The sequence below is a fragment of the Danio aesculapii genome, chromosome 10 (genome assembly GCF_903798145.1).
Source record: "Danio aesculapii chromosome 10, fDanAes4.1, whole genome shotgun sequence".
Taxonomy (NCBI): Eukaryota; Metazoa; Chordata; class Actinopteri; order Cypriniformes; family Danionidae; genus Danio; species Danio aesculapii.
The window spans coordinates 8,921,576-8,941,092 of record NC_079444.1 but is presented as its reverse complement, the minus strand read 5'-3'; the positions used below and the strand labels follow the sequence as shown (position 1 = coordinate 8,941,092).

Genomic DNA, 19,517 nt, shown 5'->3' with positions numbered 1-19,517 from the left:
CAATTCACGATCCAGCTACTCTCAATTCAACTGTCATATGCACATTTCTAAGAGACAAAACTTGCATTATTGATATTATTATAAAGCAGCACTATCAAATCGGCTGTTTTCCTACATTCTCGAGTAAATAATGTGGAAGATACTTGTGTACTGACTGACCAAAAATGTATTATCTACCATTTGTACTAACAACACTTGAATAATTACACACTACCTGCATGTATCAGTCTATTAATGCTGTACAAATCATTTATTTTTCATTAGCGTCAGTAAAACCGCCTGTAACATTAAAGCTGTCATCATGCCATAAATAAAGATTCATAAACTACACCAAAGAACAATAAAAGCTGCAAGAAGAGTCAATGCTACAGCACAGACAGATGACCACATAAAACTGTCATGTCACTTTTACAACAGATCATGATTACTGGGGTCACCAAACTGCCAGCCACTCTAGACTTAACCTGTGTGTGTGACTGAAAATAAAGTAATGTTCATTACCACAAAGAAATAAATCAAAACACAAGACACCTACCAAGAAATCTGGCCACGTTCTCTGAGTTTTTTGCCATGGTCATTTCCAGCATGTAATTGGCATGACTGCTGAAGCCCAGTAGTTTGGCTAGCCTTGCCCGCAGCTCAATTAGCTTTTCTAGAATAGCAGTGTTCACCTGTAAACATTGAAAAAGAATTAATAATGCATTTATTTCTTTCTACTTGAACTTTTAAATTGTTTCTAACATGGCTGATAATTGAATATTAATTAGATGAGGTCATTACGCTATTTTCTAGCCGCCAGCCAGTCGCTGCTGATCATGGTTTCGAAAATAGATAGATCTTTGTTACATGACGTAACCTCAGATCAATTCATCCAAATATCTCAATCTGCATAATTTGGTCCTTTAAACAAGTTTGCAAATCAGAGGTCTGTTATCATGATTAAAAGATCCAGGGTCTGTCAAATCATCACAGATCTTTTAAGTGAGGTACAAAAACGAACCCCTGATGTTTATTAGTTATTAGCTCCATTAAATAAAAAGATATGACTTTTGATTTGAACAAGTTATTAAATATTAACTAAGAAATGATGATCACCTAAGATTAATTAATGCTTTATAAGTAGTTTTCATTATCGGGGGTGCTTTTCCCAAACAACGACATAACTTGCGGCTGAACTATCATGTACGTATCATGCACTACGATGTAGTGAAGAATGTTTCCCAAAACTTGTAGTTTCTCTGTCGCAAATCCGTCGTTTGGACCACGTGAGTTACAACGTAAAATGTCCATAACGACGCTCTAAATGGGGCGGAGTAACTACTTTAGAGAAAAACCCCATAATTTTTGTGCAAATTATATTGTTTTACATGCACACGCATTAAAAAAAAATTTAACCAATATTAGTTTTGGTAAAAACATGCACTCGCTTTCCATATGAATTGAAATATATGTAATCGGCACATACTGTATAGGGTCTATGTTTCTTTTACAAATAATATTGAAAATATGCCATATTCTATTCTAAAACAAAAAGTAGCTAACACTTATTTTAATCTCATATATAAATTATATAAATCAAAAATGGCTGTAATTTACATTAAGCTATTTATTAAGAAATGAAGAAAATTTACACTTAATAATAATAATAATTATTATTATTATTAAGTAGGACCTTGTTTATTCTTTTTATTTAATTTTATTTATTGTAAAAGTATACTTTTACAATTTGACATTCATACCCCTGCAGAAATGTTTTAACCAACAGGCCCATGTTATATATAAAATTAACGTATGCTGTATCTTTTTGTTTTCACAAGCTTTGGAGACGTAATGTAAATTCTGGTTTTAAATAATAGGTCACCTACAGCTTGGCTGCATTCAAAATAGCATACATGTTTTCAAAGTGCACTATGCAGCACAATTGTCAATATGAATATTGCTAAAACTGAACTTTAAAAAAATACTAGGAAAGCAAATTACAGCTAAGAGAGGGGACTTTAATGTTTCTTTTTTTAATTATTCCAGGTTTAAATTTTGGAATGTTCTAAATGAACAGGGCATAGGGGGGATAACGGAATATAACACAACCAGGAACTATGCTTCTAACTACAACTCTAGATGTGTAGTTGCAAGCGTACAAGTTTGCGATCAAGTGTGCCACATGCCTGCTTTTGAGTGATGCCCCCGGCCGTTAGATCGGCCCATGAGGGTTGGCTGCAGTACAAGTAATAAAGCCCTCCTCCTCTATGTTAATGAACGAGCCCAAATAAAAAAAAATAATTACACTTGCAATAAAATGTCCCGAAAGAAGGTTTTGGTCAATTAAGGTACTGGTTATTAAGCAGTATAATACAGTATGTTTTTAGCAGTAATTTAATGCTATAAAAACAGGGCGTGTCATTGTGATCGACAGTTTCTCTAAACAGACCGTCTGAGCTTCAGGAGGAGATTGAAGTGTTATTATTCGATATCTGTGTTATTTTACCATGATAAAATGCGTTGTTCAGCAGTAAACTATACTTTCTGACCTACAGGATCTGGTGGAACACTGTTTATTCGGTAAGGTCAGGGCTTTATTAGTTTTTTTAGTTTGCTGATGCCTAGCCATGACAGGGAAAATACAGGTGATCGTTATCTAGCAGGAATTCTCTTTATGGGTCAGAAATAATAAATAGGAAGACAAAACTAATGTAAGCCTATCTCCACTTTGATCTCCTGTAACGTTAATTGAACTTGATTTACAGGACGCCTCTGACATTTTTAGTTTCGGCATGTTATTGAGTTAATCTACTGAATATGCTGTTATAAAATATTAGTGTTCTAGAAACCGAATCTTATATAACAAATAAAGCGGTAAAATATTATTTATATAAATCATTTATTTGAAATAAATGGCTTTTTATTTGAAAACTCCTAATAAACATTAAAATGAATGTAAATCATCTTTGCCAGATATAATTAAGGCATTGAATAAACCAAATGAAAACGGAGGCAAAAAATGATAAATATACAAGCGATGTTGCAGCAGCTGATATGCCAACACAATCTCACGGCAATTCGTAACTTTTTTTTTAGTGGCTAATTCGTACGATCTAATTCGTACAATTTAGAACGATTTGCTCATCCTCCAATGACGGTTGGGTTTAGGGGCGGGGTTAGGTGCCACGCCTCCTTTTTCAAATCGTACAATTTCATACGACTGAACTGAATTAGCCACTAAACTGACAAAACGTAAAATACTTACGTTTTCTCGTGAGATCAGGCTGGATATGCCTATATCATTTAGACATCAGTTGATGTATTAATATTGCTAAGTTTATTGTACAAATCGATAAGGATTATTTAATAAAGTGCAGGGATGAGATGTGTAAATATCCTGTTGATATTTAGAAATCTTGCTGTGTTTATCTTTTAAAAGCACAATTTTTCCCGCATGGTAAATCATTATCTATGCTGTGTATATTTTGAATCCAGTTGATTGCTAATTAAAAATAAAAACCTTTCTAAAAATATATGTGCTGTTTATATGTTATTGTTCATATTTTACAAGTGTTGTTTTTACCCCTATGAAGATAATAAATACCAACAACCCATTATGAGAGAAATATTTTTTGTGCTAATAGCCGAGTCTAACTTAGACTAGAGTGTATTATGCAGTCCAACATATATTGTTTTTATTAAACAGCTTACATTACATAGTTTTTGATAAATCGTATATTATTGCGTGTTTTTAAATGTAAGTGTTAAAATATATTTTAGCGAGCCTTTTGTTATAGTTTATGCCCATCATGAGGGGGTTTGTATTCTAATCGTTCAATGGGAAAAGGCGCTGTTGCTTCGTCCATTTTTTTTTTTACAGTCATTGTTTGTGATGCAGTTTGTGAATGTTTGTTGGAATGATGGATCTGGGAAACACCAAATCATTGAATGTTTGTAACGACGCAACTTGCGAACTTAGTTGGCTAATGATGGTTTTTGGAAATGCACCATTTAGTTTGACTAATGTTAACATTAGTTATGTTAATATGGTGCCATATTGTAAAGTGCTGAGAAACAAAACTGTAAGTCTATCAACAATCAAAACATTTTCAGTCACTTTCTCAAGCATGACATAGACCAAATTAACATGTGAAAATATTTGTTTGGAAATATAAAGCCTATTAAGTTTAAAAGCAATTGATTAATGTACACAACTGCCAATACAACAATCTGAATATTTTTAAGGTGCTGTTAAAATATTGCTATTTTTTTATACTGTATTTTAAAGTGCCCACAATAACAATATAATGCATTATCACTATATATGCTAATGAACTGAACGTACATCTTTGCATCTGCTGTGAAAGGCCTTCTCCATCTTCCTCCTGGTTTCAGGGACATGACATCTTTTCATCAGGGGAAAGTAGTGAGGATACGCAAGGGTAACTTTGTACTGTCCATCTTCTGTTTTCTCCAGCCCGTTCACGTAGCTTTCTGCAAGACCAACTGGAGAAAGGAAGGAGAAAATCTGTAATGTGTTAAATAAATTCACTAAAATGCAAAATAAACCACAGATAAACAAGCTTACCAAGCTCTTCTTTCGAGAACAACAGCGTTGTATTTTCTTCATTCAGATTTTGGTTGAAATCTATTGAGAGTTCACTTAATTGCTTAGAGATTAACTTAATTTCCTAATGACAAAACAGACAAGACATTATAAAAAAACGCTCAGTTCCAAGCATTAATTTAAATAATAACTATAACAATAATAATCATATTTTATAAAGAAATGTATAAAATAAATAATTAATAAAAACTCATACAATTAAACCTAAAATATAAATGCAAAGAAATCAATGGCTGCCGAAAATTCAGCTTTTACGTAAATTATGCTTTAAATTAGATTAAAATAGAAATTACAAATATATTTTAATCAGAATTATTTTAAAACATATTATTAATTATTGTTATCATTTTTATTAATATTATTATTAGCAGTAGTAGTAGAATAGTAGTATATAAATGTAAAAAAAAAATGTATGCCTGTCGTGATTATTATTATTATTTAAAATAGGTGTCTCATGTCATCATATACAATTGAAGTCAGAATTATTAGCCCCCGTTTATTTTTTTCCCCAATTTCTGTTTATTGGAGAGAAGATTTTTTTTTCAACACATTTCTAAACATAATAGTTTTAATAACTTATTTCTAATAACTGATTTATTTTATCTTTTAAATAATAAATAATATTTAAAATAGTAAATAGTAAATAGTAAAATAGTAAATAATATTTGACTAGATATTTTTCAAGACACTTCTATACAGCTTAGGGACATTTAAAGGCTTAACTAGGTTAATTAGGTTAACAAGGCAGGTTAGGGTAATTAGGCAAGTTATTGTATAGTGATGGTTTGTTCTGTAGACTATCAAAAAAAATAGCTTAAAGGGGCTAATAATTTTGACCTTAAAATGGTTTTTAAGAAAATGAAAAACTGCTTTTATTCTAGCTGAAATAAAACAAACAAGACTTTCTCCAGAAGAAAAAATATTGTCAGACATACTGTGAAAATTTCCTTGCTCTGTTAAGCATCATTTGTGAATTTTATTTTATTTTTTTATTCTAAATGGGTTGAAAAATTCTGATTTTGACAGTACAATAATATAGCCATCTTTTATGCAATCGTCCATCAGCTAGTAATTCAAGTCTTTTGTGAAGGATAAAGTTAAGCAAAAAATACTCTTTCAATATACATTGTCCAAAAACTCCCATAAAGGATTCCAGATATGCCAGAAATCATCAGTTGTCTGACACAATTCATAAGTCAGTTTTTCTAAGGGTAATGGCAATCAGAATCATCTACATATTGACCGAAGGAATGCTAGGAGAGGACCATAACAAAAGAATACATTTTCTTGCTAGATAAGTACAACGGTGTAACCCAGATTCTAGTCCATGACTAAGGTGCAGACCAGTTTTACAATTCAAAAGATAAATAACCAGAGATAGGGCAAAAGGTTTATCTTCAAACTAATTTGTGGATTTCTTTTCAAATTACAATTTTAAACTAACTTTATGTTCCCTAATATTTAATATTTCTTATCAGAATTATTTTTAAATATTTATTAAATTATTATTATTATATTGATTATTATAGTTTTTACAATTCAATTTACAATTCTATACTAATTTTATATTTAATATTTTTTATCTGAATGTTTTTGCAATAATTTAAAATTGTTAACTATTAGTATGTGTATATTTGTTTTTTAAGTTGTTTTAACTTCAATTACAATTCTAAACAAATTTTTGTAACTTAATAATTCTTATCAGAATTACTTTAAAACATATATTAATTATTGTTATCATTATTATCATTATTAGTATTAGTAGTAGTAGTAGTATATATGGTATATTTCCATTTTTATAGTTGTTATAACTCAAATTACAATTCTAAACAAATTTTTTGTTCCCTAATATTTAATGTTTCTTATTAAAATCATTGTAAAACATTATTATTAAAATTGTTTTTTAATAGGATTTCTATAACTGACAAGATGCACTAAGGTTAACACTGTGTTCACATGGCTAACTTAAATTACAAGTGATAGGCTCCATGGAGTCTAAAAAGACACAAGAATTTATCAGTTCATCCTCAAAGCTAAGTTTGTAGTAAACAAACAAAAACAAACCCACATCTTGTATGTCCTCGGACAAGTGTAAACCATTCCGTTTTCCTAATTTTATAAGTCGTCCCAGGAATCTCTCTGACTCAGGCAGTAAATCACCGGACTGTTTTTCCTATAAAGATAAAGTGGGAAATGCTGAAGCATGCACAGTGAATGCCTCGAGTTAAGTTTACTGCTACGCTTCTGACAACTGGCCAAACATACAAGTCTGACACCGCACTAGTGTCACATGCTTTCCTATGAACGAAGTCTTCAACAGGGTCACAATGAGGACAGTGAAGAGTCTGTCCTGAAGAAATAACGGGATCATTTCATTTACAGCTCAATTAAACAGGCAGTAAAAATGCAGGAGAGAGGACAGCCTCATCAAATGAGTAGGACAGCAGGACGCTCACTGCAACGGGAGATTTTTACTGTGATATCATCATTTTAATTAGCAAAATCGCAACATGAAACGGTTTTGTACAGTCTTAATGGGTTTGGCCAGCACTGCCAAATGCCTCGTTTTATGGGTCACCCCTATGAAACTGGACCTGGCTGCCAACTTGCAAAATGTCTTTTTAGTACCAGTAGATAAAAGTTCTCTATTTATGAGTGTTGACAGAGGTCATGTTGATAACTTAAAACAACACCACATTCATTCATTCACAAAACTAACAATAAATAAACAGGTGGTAACAATATCAATGAAAATTTAAAATATTGATAAAATTACCTATCCATTATCCATCAGAAATATTTATTTTATTTAAAAATTTTAGGTTAATTTAAAAATGTATACAAATAGTCCTGTTACTAGAGCTTATTGGTCAAAAGTCTTTTGTGAGCCATATGTTTGGACTTCAACTACAGTTGGATCCATTGTCTGTGATTTTAGGTCTCACATTTGAGCGTTTGCCTGACAAATTCACTAATCGTTTATTTGACATTTTAGCCTTTGCTGCCAGGAAAAATATATTGATAAACTGAATCAGTGACAAAACTCCATCCTTGAAACAATACTATTCATAAGTCCACTGAGGCTTTTCATCTAGTCTGGACTCCTTACTTGGATTTTATTGATGTTTCTTCAGGCTGTATTTGAGTTATGGCATGTCATAAATAAATGTACTTATTTTATTTTTATTTTAATACATTTTCATTTTGTTTATTTACTTATAATAATTTCATACTTATATATATATATATATATATATATATATATATATATATATATATATATATATATATATATATATATATATATATATTAATTTTGTCTTTCTTTAGCATTGCATTGTTAAAATGTCTGTTGGTTTGTATCTGTTTTGTGATTAATAGTTAAAATGTTAATAAAAAATATAATTAAAAAATGTAGACACAAAGCTGTGTCTGATAATATATATATGGAAGCCCATTTCTGCCAGTAAATAATTAAAAAAAATAAATAAATAAAAAATAAAATAAAAAAAATGGAGATTTTTATCTGAAAATTACATGATGCGATCTCGCAATTTTGACTTTTTGTTCAGAATTGTAAGAATGAAATTGCGAGATATAAACTCATAACTCTGAAAAATAAAAACAGAATTCTGAGAAATAAACTTACAATGGCATGATATAAAGTCAGAATTCTGAAATAAAAAGTTGCAATTGCGAGTTTCAAAAAAATCTGAATTATGACTACATATAATAATTGTGAGGAAAAAAAAAAAGTCTAAATTCTGAGATAAATCACAATTGCGAGTCAGAAAATCAGAAAAGTTATAGTGACATTATATTAAAAAAAATCTCAATAATGGTTGAGAACAGGTTTCCATATATATCTGACTTCAACTGAGGCTTAGAAAAATAAAATATTAAAATATGAACCTTAAAATAAATTTAAGAATAATATAAACTAAATTAATAAATAAACTGATAAAATAAAAATTGTGTATAGTAATTATTTCGTTTATTGTCTAATCACAAATAAAGATATTTTGATGAAACTCTATTTTTAAATGAAAGTCTATTACAACTAAATAAAAACAATATTATAAAGACATCACAAAGGTAAAGAAAACCAGTATTTGATACTATTTTTGACTTAACTAAGCTTAAATAAAGTAGTACAGAGTAATTATTTAGAATCATTTTCTTCATCTTCAACACAATGTTGTTTCAGCAATACTACAGGATTGAACTTGTTGTTCAATTAACACTTTATAGCTGTTTAATCCCAAAACAGAGAAAGTTGGGACAGTTTGGAAAACACAAATAAAAAAGTAGTGCTTTCTAAATTTACTTTGACTTGTATTTCATTGCAGAAAATACAACAAACATTATTTAATGTGTTCCTCAGGATTTTTATTGTTTTATTTTTATTTTTTATTTTTTTCCCAAAATAAACACGCATTCCAATTTTGGTTCTTGCAACCCATTTAAAGAGTAAATGTGAACAATAAAGCATTTACCACTTTGTAATGTTGCCATTACTTTTCACAATTCTTAAAATACGTTTAGGAATTGAAGACACCAAGTGATGAATTGTTTCAGGAGTAATTTCGTTCCATTTTTCCAGGTCTTCGTTGTCGCATTTTGTGCTTCAAAATGCACCACACATTTTCCATTGGAGACAGGTCAGGACTGCAGGCAGGCCAGTCAAGTACCTGTATCCTCTTCCTCCGCAGACAGGACTTTGTAATTTGTGCAGAATGTGGTTTTGCATTGTCTTGTTGAAATATGTATGAGCGTCCCTGGAAAAGAAGGCAACATATTGTGCTCCAAAATCTCGATGTGCTTTTCAGCAATAATGGTGCCATCACTGAATTGCAAGGTACATTTGCCAAGGGCACTGACATAACCCCAGACCATGACAGACCCTGGATTTTGGACTTGTTGCTGGTAACAGTCTGGAGCACACATATATTTCTCCAAAAACTACCGGAAACACTGATTCATCTGACCACATTAAAGGTTTCCACTGTGTGATGGTCCATCCTAGATGCCTCCAAGCCCAGAGAGGTCAACGGTGCTTCTGGACACTGTTAACATAGTGCTTCCTTTGGCAGAGTACAGTTTTAACTGGCATTTGTGTATGTAACTATATGTATTGTGGTATTTGACAAAGGTTTGCCAAATTAGTCCTGAGCCCATGTGGTGATATCACTTATAGATGAATGAGGATTCTTGATGCAGTGCCTTAGCTTAGGCTTGCGCCCTTGTCATTTGCGCACTGAAATTCCTCCAAGATTCCTTCAAACTTTTAATTATGTTATTAGGCATGTGCCGGTATCACATTTTCATGCTGCGATTAATTGATTGAGCTTTTATCACGGTATACGGTATTATCACGATATTGTAATTTTACTAGAGAAACAGGTAAAAAAACAAAAAAAAAACTTCAATAACAAAACTTTAATAACTTTTTAATTAACTAAAAGTACTTCAAACATTTAAATACAAATAAATATAAATAAAACAATACACAAAATAAAAGTAAACTTGAGCAATTATATCAAAGTGAATGTGCAAAAGGGAAACCGTCTTCGTAATCCCTCTGCATTTTTTTGGAACCCAAAATATTTCCAAACTTCTGACTTTAACCTTTTTAAAGGGGGATAAATTGTCGGCAGCGTTCCTCCTTATCAACTCATATTCTATAAAACACAAAAGCCATATATATGAAATAAATAAATAAATACAAACTTTAATCTCAATTTAATTTCTGTATGCTGTCCATAAAGATATTTGTTGAGTTCTAAAAAAATACACTATTCATTCATTTATTTTTCTTCGCATAAGTCCCTTGTTTATCAGGGGTCGCCACAGTGGAATGAACTGCCAACTATTCCAGCATGTTTTATGCAGCAGATGCCTTTCCAGCCACAACCCAATATTGGAAACCACCCATACACACTCATTCACACACACTCATACACTACAGCCAATTTAGCTTATTCAATACACTATTGACTCAGCCTATATTCAATAATAAACATAACAAAAACTGCCTGATAATGCATGGGTAAATCTTCAAAGGGAACAGTGTTACATTTTAACCTCTTTCACCTCATCCTGCTTGCTGTTTCACTATCTAAACAATGAAAACATAATAGAAGTCAAATTTGTTTCATTTTGATATTATGATTAACAGACACCAAACAGCCTCGTGTAGCTGCATATTTTTATGAGCATCATCTTCACACTGCATATTTATAACAAAACAGGGCTTAAATATAACTGTCTCCTTTCATTTCCATTGAAAAGAATGAACTTTACCCTGTCTCTTTTGCAGAATATCAGTTTTAATAACCAATAATGGCCATTATAACAGTATAACGTACATTAAATTTAAACGATAAAGGTTAGCAATCAGTCAATGTGCAGAATCAGTGTATGTGGTTACATAAATTAATATATTAGCTTATCTTTGCACTCAGCCAAAACAGTTAACTGAGAACAAGTGATTCAAAAGACATAAGAATTGTTAGATAGAGACAACAAGATGAATTCAATATCACGTTTAACAACTATAGTGAGATAAGATCACCCAGCAGATGAACTGTCTGACATGCACTATACTCTCACCTGGGGTTTATGCTCACCCGCTGAACTAGTGGCTGGCAGCTCTGGGCAGAGAGTGTGTGGTCACGAGATTTGCGTTTTTAGCCATGTACTAGAATGAACAGAGAACTTTTCAGAATCGCTAAATGAAACGCCGGTGTATTTCCCGCGATTTCTCTGCGCCTCCCTTGCGTTTCTTCTCTCTGACTCTCGACTATTTTGACAAATACACACAGACGACGCACGCTCACACGGAGTCCAAAATAGGAGTTTGTGATTGGGCCAGCCCAATGTCAATACCGAAAAGAGCCAATGGGCTGCAGGGTGTCACATGGGCCCGCCCGGTCTGTCTGTCCGGGAAAAAAAGCATCTACTTTCAGAGAGTCACAGATCACAGCAGCGTCAATCAATAAGGCAGAAAAAAACGATAGGCTGCTAAGCCTTTTATGGGCCGATCAGATCATAAGACGATGATCAGCCCGGCCCGAAAAGTACGTCGGCCCACCGGGAAAGTGCCCGGTCTGACAGATGGCATGCGTGTGAGGATTATAGTGCGGTGGCAGCGGCGGCGCGCACTGCGCACACAGGGCTTCTACATGCGGGGATTGTTTACATCAGAGTGCGCATCAGTTCTGCGCAGCATATACGCAGTGTTTCTTCAAGCGGTTGATGGAAAATAAGCCAAGGCGCGTTCTAAGAATATAAATTCGGATCTATTATTTTTCACGGTATTTTGAAGTGCCCGCGATAACAATATCGTGCATATTCATTACCGTGATTTATCGCATTACCGAATACCGGCACAAGTCTATATGTTATGCACTGTTGAAGGTGAAATATCCAAATGTCTGCCTATCTTCTATTAATTAATTAATTTTCTCATGTTTTTGTTGGCAAACTGGCAATCCTCTGCCCATAATTGCTCCTAAAGGACTAGACCTTTCTTGGATGCTGCTTTTGTACCAAATCATAATTACAATCACCTGTTGACATTACTGGTTTCAAATAACATAATTATTGAACCAATTTACCTAATTACTAGCCCTAAACTGCTCCTGTCCCAACTTTTTGGAATGTGTTGCAGGTCTGAATGACAGGAAAGGATCTATATTGACAAATGAAATGAAGTTGACCAGACGAAACATAAAATATTTTGTGTTCATATTGTCTGCAATGAAATACAAGTCAAAATAAATCTGGAAATCACTACATTCTTTTTATTTGCATTTTCCATACTGCCCCCAGTTTGTCTGATTTGGGGTTGTAGTATGGGTAGTATCTGTGAAAATAGGATACAATAATTCAATAAAACCATATGCAATATTTTAACAACTTCTGTCTTTAAAGGTTTATCAGTTATCAGTACCAAAACTGGTTTCCTTTTTTTTCTGGAAAGTGACAGTTTTCTTTTCCACACTAGAATTATCAGAATTAAATTTAGCTTTCATGCTGAATGTCTTATATGACATGTACCTGCAGGACTAAAAGTCTCTGAAACACATCCGCCCTCATGCTCACTTCGACATCGAAATCTGAAAGACGTTTATCAGCCTCAGTGCTCGCAAACCTGACTTCTTTACATGGAGCGACATACTGGGGGAAGTCCAACACATGACGAGAAGCTGAAACAGCATAGAAAAGAGGATAAAACTGCACAAAAACAAAGAATGTGTTCACTTTTGTGTTCACTTTGTAGATTCATAAATAAAAATTTAAACAACATGCTAGTTTCCTTAGGATTAAAGTTACACGCCACTTTTTTGGAAATAGGCTTATTTACTCAAGTCCCTTGGAGTCAAACAGTTGAGTTTAATCATTTTTTAATGCAATCAGAAAATCACTGGGTCTGGCGGGGGCACTTTTAGCTTAGCTTAGCATAGATCACTCAATCGGAATAGACTATTAGCATCTCGTTCAAAAATGCTGAAATAGTTTTGAAAATGTTCCCATTTAAAGAATGTCTCTTCTCTCTTCTGTAATTATATTGTTTACCAAGACCAACGGAAAGTTGGTATTTTCTAGGCGAACTACATTCTCATTCAGGCGTAATAATTAAAACTTCTGAATAATATCATTGGAACTGATGGTAGCATGGTACAGCAGCAAAGTTCCTTGACTATTATGCCAAAGAGACACTGCAGGATTTTTTTTTACGCAACACTTTAATCCACCTGTCAATTGAGATTTTAGGCTTTCTGCAAGCGCTTTTTTTAGTCGAAAGTGAAGAAATGATCAAAAATGATACTATTTAGCCTTTCTTTGTTGCACTTAAAAACATTTTCTCAAAATTAGTATTTGTTTTCCTGCATTTAGCCTTAAAATTTTAAGTTCAACCAACACAATCTCACGGCAATTCGTAACTTTTTGATTTAATGGATAATTTGTATGATCTAATTCATCCAATTTAGTATGATTTGCTCATCTCCCAATGATGGGTGGGGTTAGGTGCCACGCCTCCTTTTTAAAATTGTATAATTTCGTACGACTGAACTCGTACGAATTAGCCACTAAACTGACAAAACATAAAATACTTACGTTTTCTCGTGAGATCAGGCTGGTTCAACAACTTTTATATACACCAAAAATATTTATTCTTAAGGTTTTTAGTGAGCGCTATGTTCATACACAATGTCTGATTATGCCCCAAAATTTTATTGCAGTGATAAAAAGAGATTCCCAAAATTTCCTCTAAAAACCTCATACATTCATTTTTTTTTCGGCTTAATCCTTTTAATCTGGGGTCGCCACAATGGAATGAACCACCAACTTATCCAGCATCTGTTTTACACAGCAGATGCCCTTCCAGCCGCAACCCAACACTGGGAAACACCCAAAACTCTTGCCTTCACACACACATACACTACAGTCAATTTAGCTTATTCAATTCACCTGTACCACATGTCTTTGGACTGTGGGGGAAACCGGAGCACCCGGAGGAAACCCACGCAAACACGGGGAGAACATGCAAACTCCACACAGAAATGCCAACTGACCCAGCTGGGGCTCAAACCAGCAACCTGCTTGCTGTGAGACGATCGTGCTACCCACTGCGCCACTGTGATGCCCACAAAACTTTTAATAATTGAAAAAAATCAGTTTTTACCTGATTTCATTCAATGTTCAGATTCTTGTGCTTTAAATGTATGCATAAATGTGTGTACATTTAATTAAATAATGACTAATTTGCATATTTAAACAACATTTTAGAAGACATGTAACAATGTTTATGCAATTATAATCCAGATGACATGCTGACATTAATGCTGATTTATACTTCTGCGTCAAGCGCTCGTGTATGGTCTGGCACAGAGGTCGCATAGACCTCACTGTGGTCGACGCTGACACACATCTCTCAAAAAAATTTAACTACAAGTTGCAACTACGCATAGCACAAGCTTTGTGATTGGTCAGCTTGATAGCTGTTATGAGTGTGGGCTGTGCTGAGAGTCACGAGCCCGATGGAGCAAGTGTTTACAAGTGTCGAGTCCCGTGAAGGAGCTTCAGATGGAGACTTTTGTTTTGTGTTTACCTTATGATTAAAGTTGTTGCACGTCCACCAGTTCCCGCTTCCAAATGAGCGAGTTTTAGCTACTTGTACATAAAGGTAGCATTCAGGAAAAAACAAAACACCCGCAAAGAAACAACACAGAGAAACATAAAAACCTACTGCCAGTTAGCGTTTCAAAAGTGTTATTGCAGAGCAACACAAACAGCACACAGAAGTATAAATGAACGGCTACGCGCAAGGAAGGCGTCATGGGTCATGCCAATCACTCGATGCAGAAGTATAAACCAGCCTTTAGAGTCAGCAATGCGACACACACCTTAATCTGAAGCTGAAATTGTAGGCAAACAGTCATTTTTACTGTTTTTTTTCTTTGGTGCACAAAAGTGTTCTTGGAGCGTCACATTATTACATTTGAACTACTGAAGTCACATTAAATGTTTTGACAATGTTTTTGCTTCCTATTCTGGACTTTGAACAAGTCAGGACAGTTGCTGTCTATTGAGAATGATAGAGCGCTCAGATTTCATCTAAAATATCTTTATTTGTGTTTCGAAGATGAAGAAGGTCATTTTAATTTTAGGTAAACTAACCTGTAAGAAAACTAGTCTGCCTCCAACCCAACTTTTCACAATTGTGTTCTACGCTCCTTTCTTAGCAAAAATTTTTAATTATCATAGAGAGGGGAGTTCCTCAAGTTAAGTATTAAAGTAATGACTTTGGAATGATAAGTCACTTACTGTAGCATGGGAAAGTCATAAAGAACCATCTGTTGACCAAAAGGGATTCTTTTAACCTCATCTATTTTAAACAGTGAGTGTTCTCACTCGTAAGTTCCTCAAAGATCTGGGAACGGAAGAGTATCATCTTATTGTAATGCCTAATTTACATTCAAGGAGAAACCATGTTGAGTGAGTGTACCAAAAGGTCTGGGAGAGTTCTTAATCACCATTCAAAGAGAAACCTTATTAACATGATCAAACGGGAAAAAAATGGTATAAAATGTCAGAACGGAGAATCATCGCGGTTCATTCTGACTCCGACTGAACACAGGTACTACCATATACTTTGAGACTGCTATGCTGAATAAACAGAATCTTCTACATCATACTCATTTTTTCTTACAAAACCCTTAATGTAATCAATCAACTAAGAAAAATGGGGTGATAACTTTATTGTTTTTTTTTTTTGTTTTTTTTACCTTGCCCACTTGCAGTGTCTTGCCTTAATCGACCTAACCAGGCAAGTGTGAACACACCCTAAGACTCAAATGACAGCACTTCTCATTATTATAACACACATCTTTCTCATCAGTCTTCACCACTCACCAGCATAATCTGCTTTGGCATCCGCTATGACCTGCAGAGTGTTCTCAAAGCACACCTTCCCAATATCCACTGACCCGACCGTGTCATAGGCTTGTTTTATCCTCTGGATCAGTTTCTCTGTCCGATGTCTGATCTCTTCTGGGGTCAAATCCCAGCGCAGGTTGTTGTTGTTCTTGTCAGCTGTACTGGAGCAGCTGTAGGCGGATATGACTGATCCATTTTGAAGTGTCATCTTGAGCCTTGAGCTGGATAAAATGACCCTGCAAAGAAGCACAAAAGATCCAGTGATTATCACCATGCAAATGTGAGCCTGCGTGAAGTCTTGTATTGATGTTCTGATAACTTAAGAAACAAAAACGCAATACAATAGAGAGAATAAGACTGTAGAAGAGATACTGCAGGGTTGCATGTTGTGAATGTTTTCCATACTAACGATGGCCACTTTCACATGTCTGTCAAAATAGGGAATGTGAACTTGAGCTGTCTGTGCTGCACTAACACTAACGTTACTTCACATATGCCAAATGCATTGCTTCGTTTTAAGAGAAGCCAGAAAGATAACCAGATATCCTCTAATACTAAGACTTTGTAAGGCAAGACCGAGTATGTGTGAGCATTTATAGCTTGTCTACATAACATGAGCCCAGTCACACAGTCCTCCATTAGGTTAGTAGTACAGTTATGGCAATCCAGTCGAACCACATATACAGTATAAAGTGTGTGTTAGATACGGATAAAACGCTATAACGTTACCTTCTAACCGCTCCGGCCACAGAAAAGCTGAAGATAAACATGGCATGCCTTATAGTTACATACGTGCAACGTGCAAACACAGGATGCGACTCTCACCGTCAGACTCGATACTGTTTTACAAGCCGAATTCTACTCCAACGATAAAGGTTGCTGGGCTTGTGAATATTAAATACGTGAGCTGACGTTCTCGCGGTAGAGCGTTCTGATTGGCTAAGGTAGACGGTACCGGGAGGAATCAGCTGACGAATGAATAATTGACTTATAAATATGTATCAGGCGTGACATTCGTGTTCATTTTGTATATCCATTACATAACTTCATATGTTCGTTATATGTCCTTTTTAGTTAATATAATAATTTTGAGTGTACTACACATAATGAACAAATAACTCTAAACCCTTCAGACCCGAATCATGTTTAGAGTTTCAAAAAAATGTAAAAGTTTTCACAGTTCTTGAGGCTCCTATGAGACCAAATTGTAATAATAAAAATTAAACACCCTTTAAGTATATATAAATATTTGTCCATTTCATTGGACATCAGGTCAGAATTCTAATAACTGTTGTACAGTTGTACAATTATACCAACAGAAAATACAAAAAGCATACATAATTGCTAGTATAAACTTTTACTTTTTTAATTTTGAGTTTTTTTGTTGTTTAGATTGCACCTTGTTAATAAAAAACTTATCTTCATCTTCCTCATCATTCCACATAATGTCTACATCTGAGATATTTCCATCTGCTACATGCTCAAGAACTTTAAGATCTGTATATTCTGCATATGAAATAGTTTCAGCACTGAATTACATCGATATAGTATATAAATATTAAGATAACATATTTTAAATATAACAGATTTTGAACCCATTGTCCATCCTGATGAACAGACAGCTTGCAATGTTAAAAAAGATTTTAAACTTTAATCAGTAAGTGCAATCCCTCTTTTTTATACATACAATCTAAGAAATATTGGCAAAATCTAAGTGAAGTGATGTCATGCTTCTCAATGTAGTGGATTTATCTCAAATTACAACATTAGCCTTACGGCCATTTCATTGGACTGCAGTCTTTAAATTAGATGAAATGCTCAGGAACCACAAAAAAACATGAGCTGATGTCCATTGTATAGACACAGAGTCCAAAGGGGCTAAAGCTCTTATTAACCTGTGCCACCACTTATAATAAGTAATTTTTAAAGGGATAGTTCACCAAAAAAATGAACATTTACTCACTATTTATTCTCCCTCAAGTGGTTCCAAACCTGCTTAAGTTTCTTCTGTTGAACACAAAACAAGATATTTTGAAAAAAGCTGAAAAACCTTTGACTTCCATAGTAGAAAAAAACGAATGGAAGTTAATGGTCACAGGATTTAGATCTTTCAAAATATATTGTGCTTAACAGGGGAAGAAATTCATATAGGTTTGAAGTAAAGGCTACATAAATGATGAGAGAACTGACATTTTAAAAATTGTATTTATATAATAATTTAGTCAGGGGTGACACAGTGGCTCAGTAGTTAGCACTGTCACCTTACAGCAAGAAGGTCGCTGGTTTGAGTCTCGGCTGCTGGCATTTCTGTGCAGAGTTTGCATGTTCTCCTCGCTTTGACGTGGGTTTATCCGGGTGCTCCGGTTTCCCCCACAGTCCAAAAAAAAGGTGAATGGGGTGAGCTAAATTATCCGCATGTGTGTGAATGAGTGTGTATGGATGTTTCCCAGTACTGGGTTGCAGCTGGAAGAGCATCCGCTGTGCAAAACATATGCTGGATAAATTGGCAGTTCATTCTGCTCTGTTGACCCAGATTGAAGGGACTAAGCCAAATAAGGGAAATGAATGAATGTATAATTTAGTCAATATATATTTGCTTTATATTACAATCTGTGATGTATAGGCCTACTTGTAGCATTTACTGACTTGCTGCGGTATTATGACAAAGAAAGGGACATTAATTAGTATCAATTAAAATTGGTGGTCATTGCTCAGTCATTAAAATGGCTATTGTTATCAGTTAAAAACATGCTTCATATTTTCTTTTTCCTGCTTCGTATTTTGAAGGCTTTGATACTCTTTATTATTCATGATTCTCCACAAAAATATGAAGCAGCACAACTGTTTTCAACTGATAATAGGCTAATCAGAAATGTTTCTAGAACAGCTAAGCATGATTTCTAGTAGCTCGTGTTAAACTAAAGAGTATGAAGTCATTATTTGTTTTAATGTAGCCACTATGCATTTTGGTATGGGGTGGCACGACGGCTCAGTTGGTAGCACTGTCGCCTTATAGCTACATACATATACAGCAAGAAGGTCACTCACTGGTTCAAGCCGCGGCTGGGACAGTTTGCATTTCTGTTTAATTTGCATGTTCTTCCCGTGTTGGCGTGGGTTTCCTCCGGGTGCTCCGGTTTTCTGCTTAGTCCAAAGACATACAGTACAGTTGACTTGAATAAACTAAACTGGCAGTAGTGTGTGTGAATGTGAAAGTATGGGTTTTTCCAAGTACTGGGTTGCGGCTGGAAGGGCATCGCTGGAATAGTTGGCGGTTCATTTCGCTGTGGCGACCTTTGAAATTAGTCTCTCTGAAATAGAGACTAAGCCGAAGGAAAATGAATCAATGCATGAATTTTGGAATGCAAGTTTTTGACACACATCATCTCTTGTAACTGACCATTAATGAATAACTATTAATAATCCATTAAATTATTATATTTATTAAGTGCTCATTAAATATTAT

General features: G+C 34.2%; 1 protein-coding gene across 3 annotated transcripts in view; it reads right to left on the bottom strand.

Moving 5' to 3' along the window:
• nln (neurolysin (metallopeptidase M3 family)) overlaps positions 1-16,931 on the bottom strand; it is a 39,116-nt gene extending 22,185 nt beyond the window's left edge. Inside the window, exons 1-7 of one of the 3 annotated variants that reach the window (XM_056466978.1) lie at positions 16,877-16,931; positions 16,028-16,287; positions 12,668-12,816; positions 6,675-6,779; positions 4,568-4,670; positions 4,325-4,485; positions 536-671 (exon numbers count right to left, since the gene is read on the bottom strand). In XM_056466978.1, coding sequence (XP_056322953.1) covers positions 536-671; positions 4,325-4,485; positions 4,568-4,670; positions 6,675-6,779; positions 12,668-12,816; positions 16,028-16,259 — 886 coding nt within the window. In that variant the 5' untranslated portion in view covers positions 16,260-16,287; positions 16,877-16,931. Of the gene's footprint in view, positions 1-535; positions 672-4,324; positions 4,486-4,567; positions 4,671-6,674; positions 6,780-12,667; positions 12,817-16,027; positions 16,288-16,392; positions 16,470-16,780 lie in introns of those variants that run through there. The other 2 variants (XM_056466977.1, XM_056466976.1) reach the window with 2 other exon arrangements.
• Positions 16,932-19,517: the final 2,586 nt, after the last annotated feature.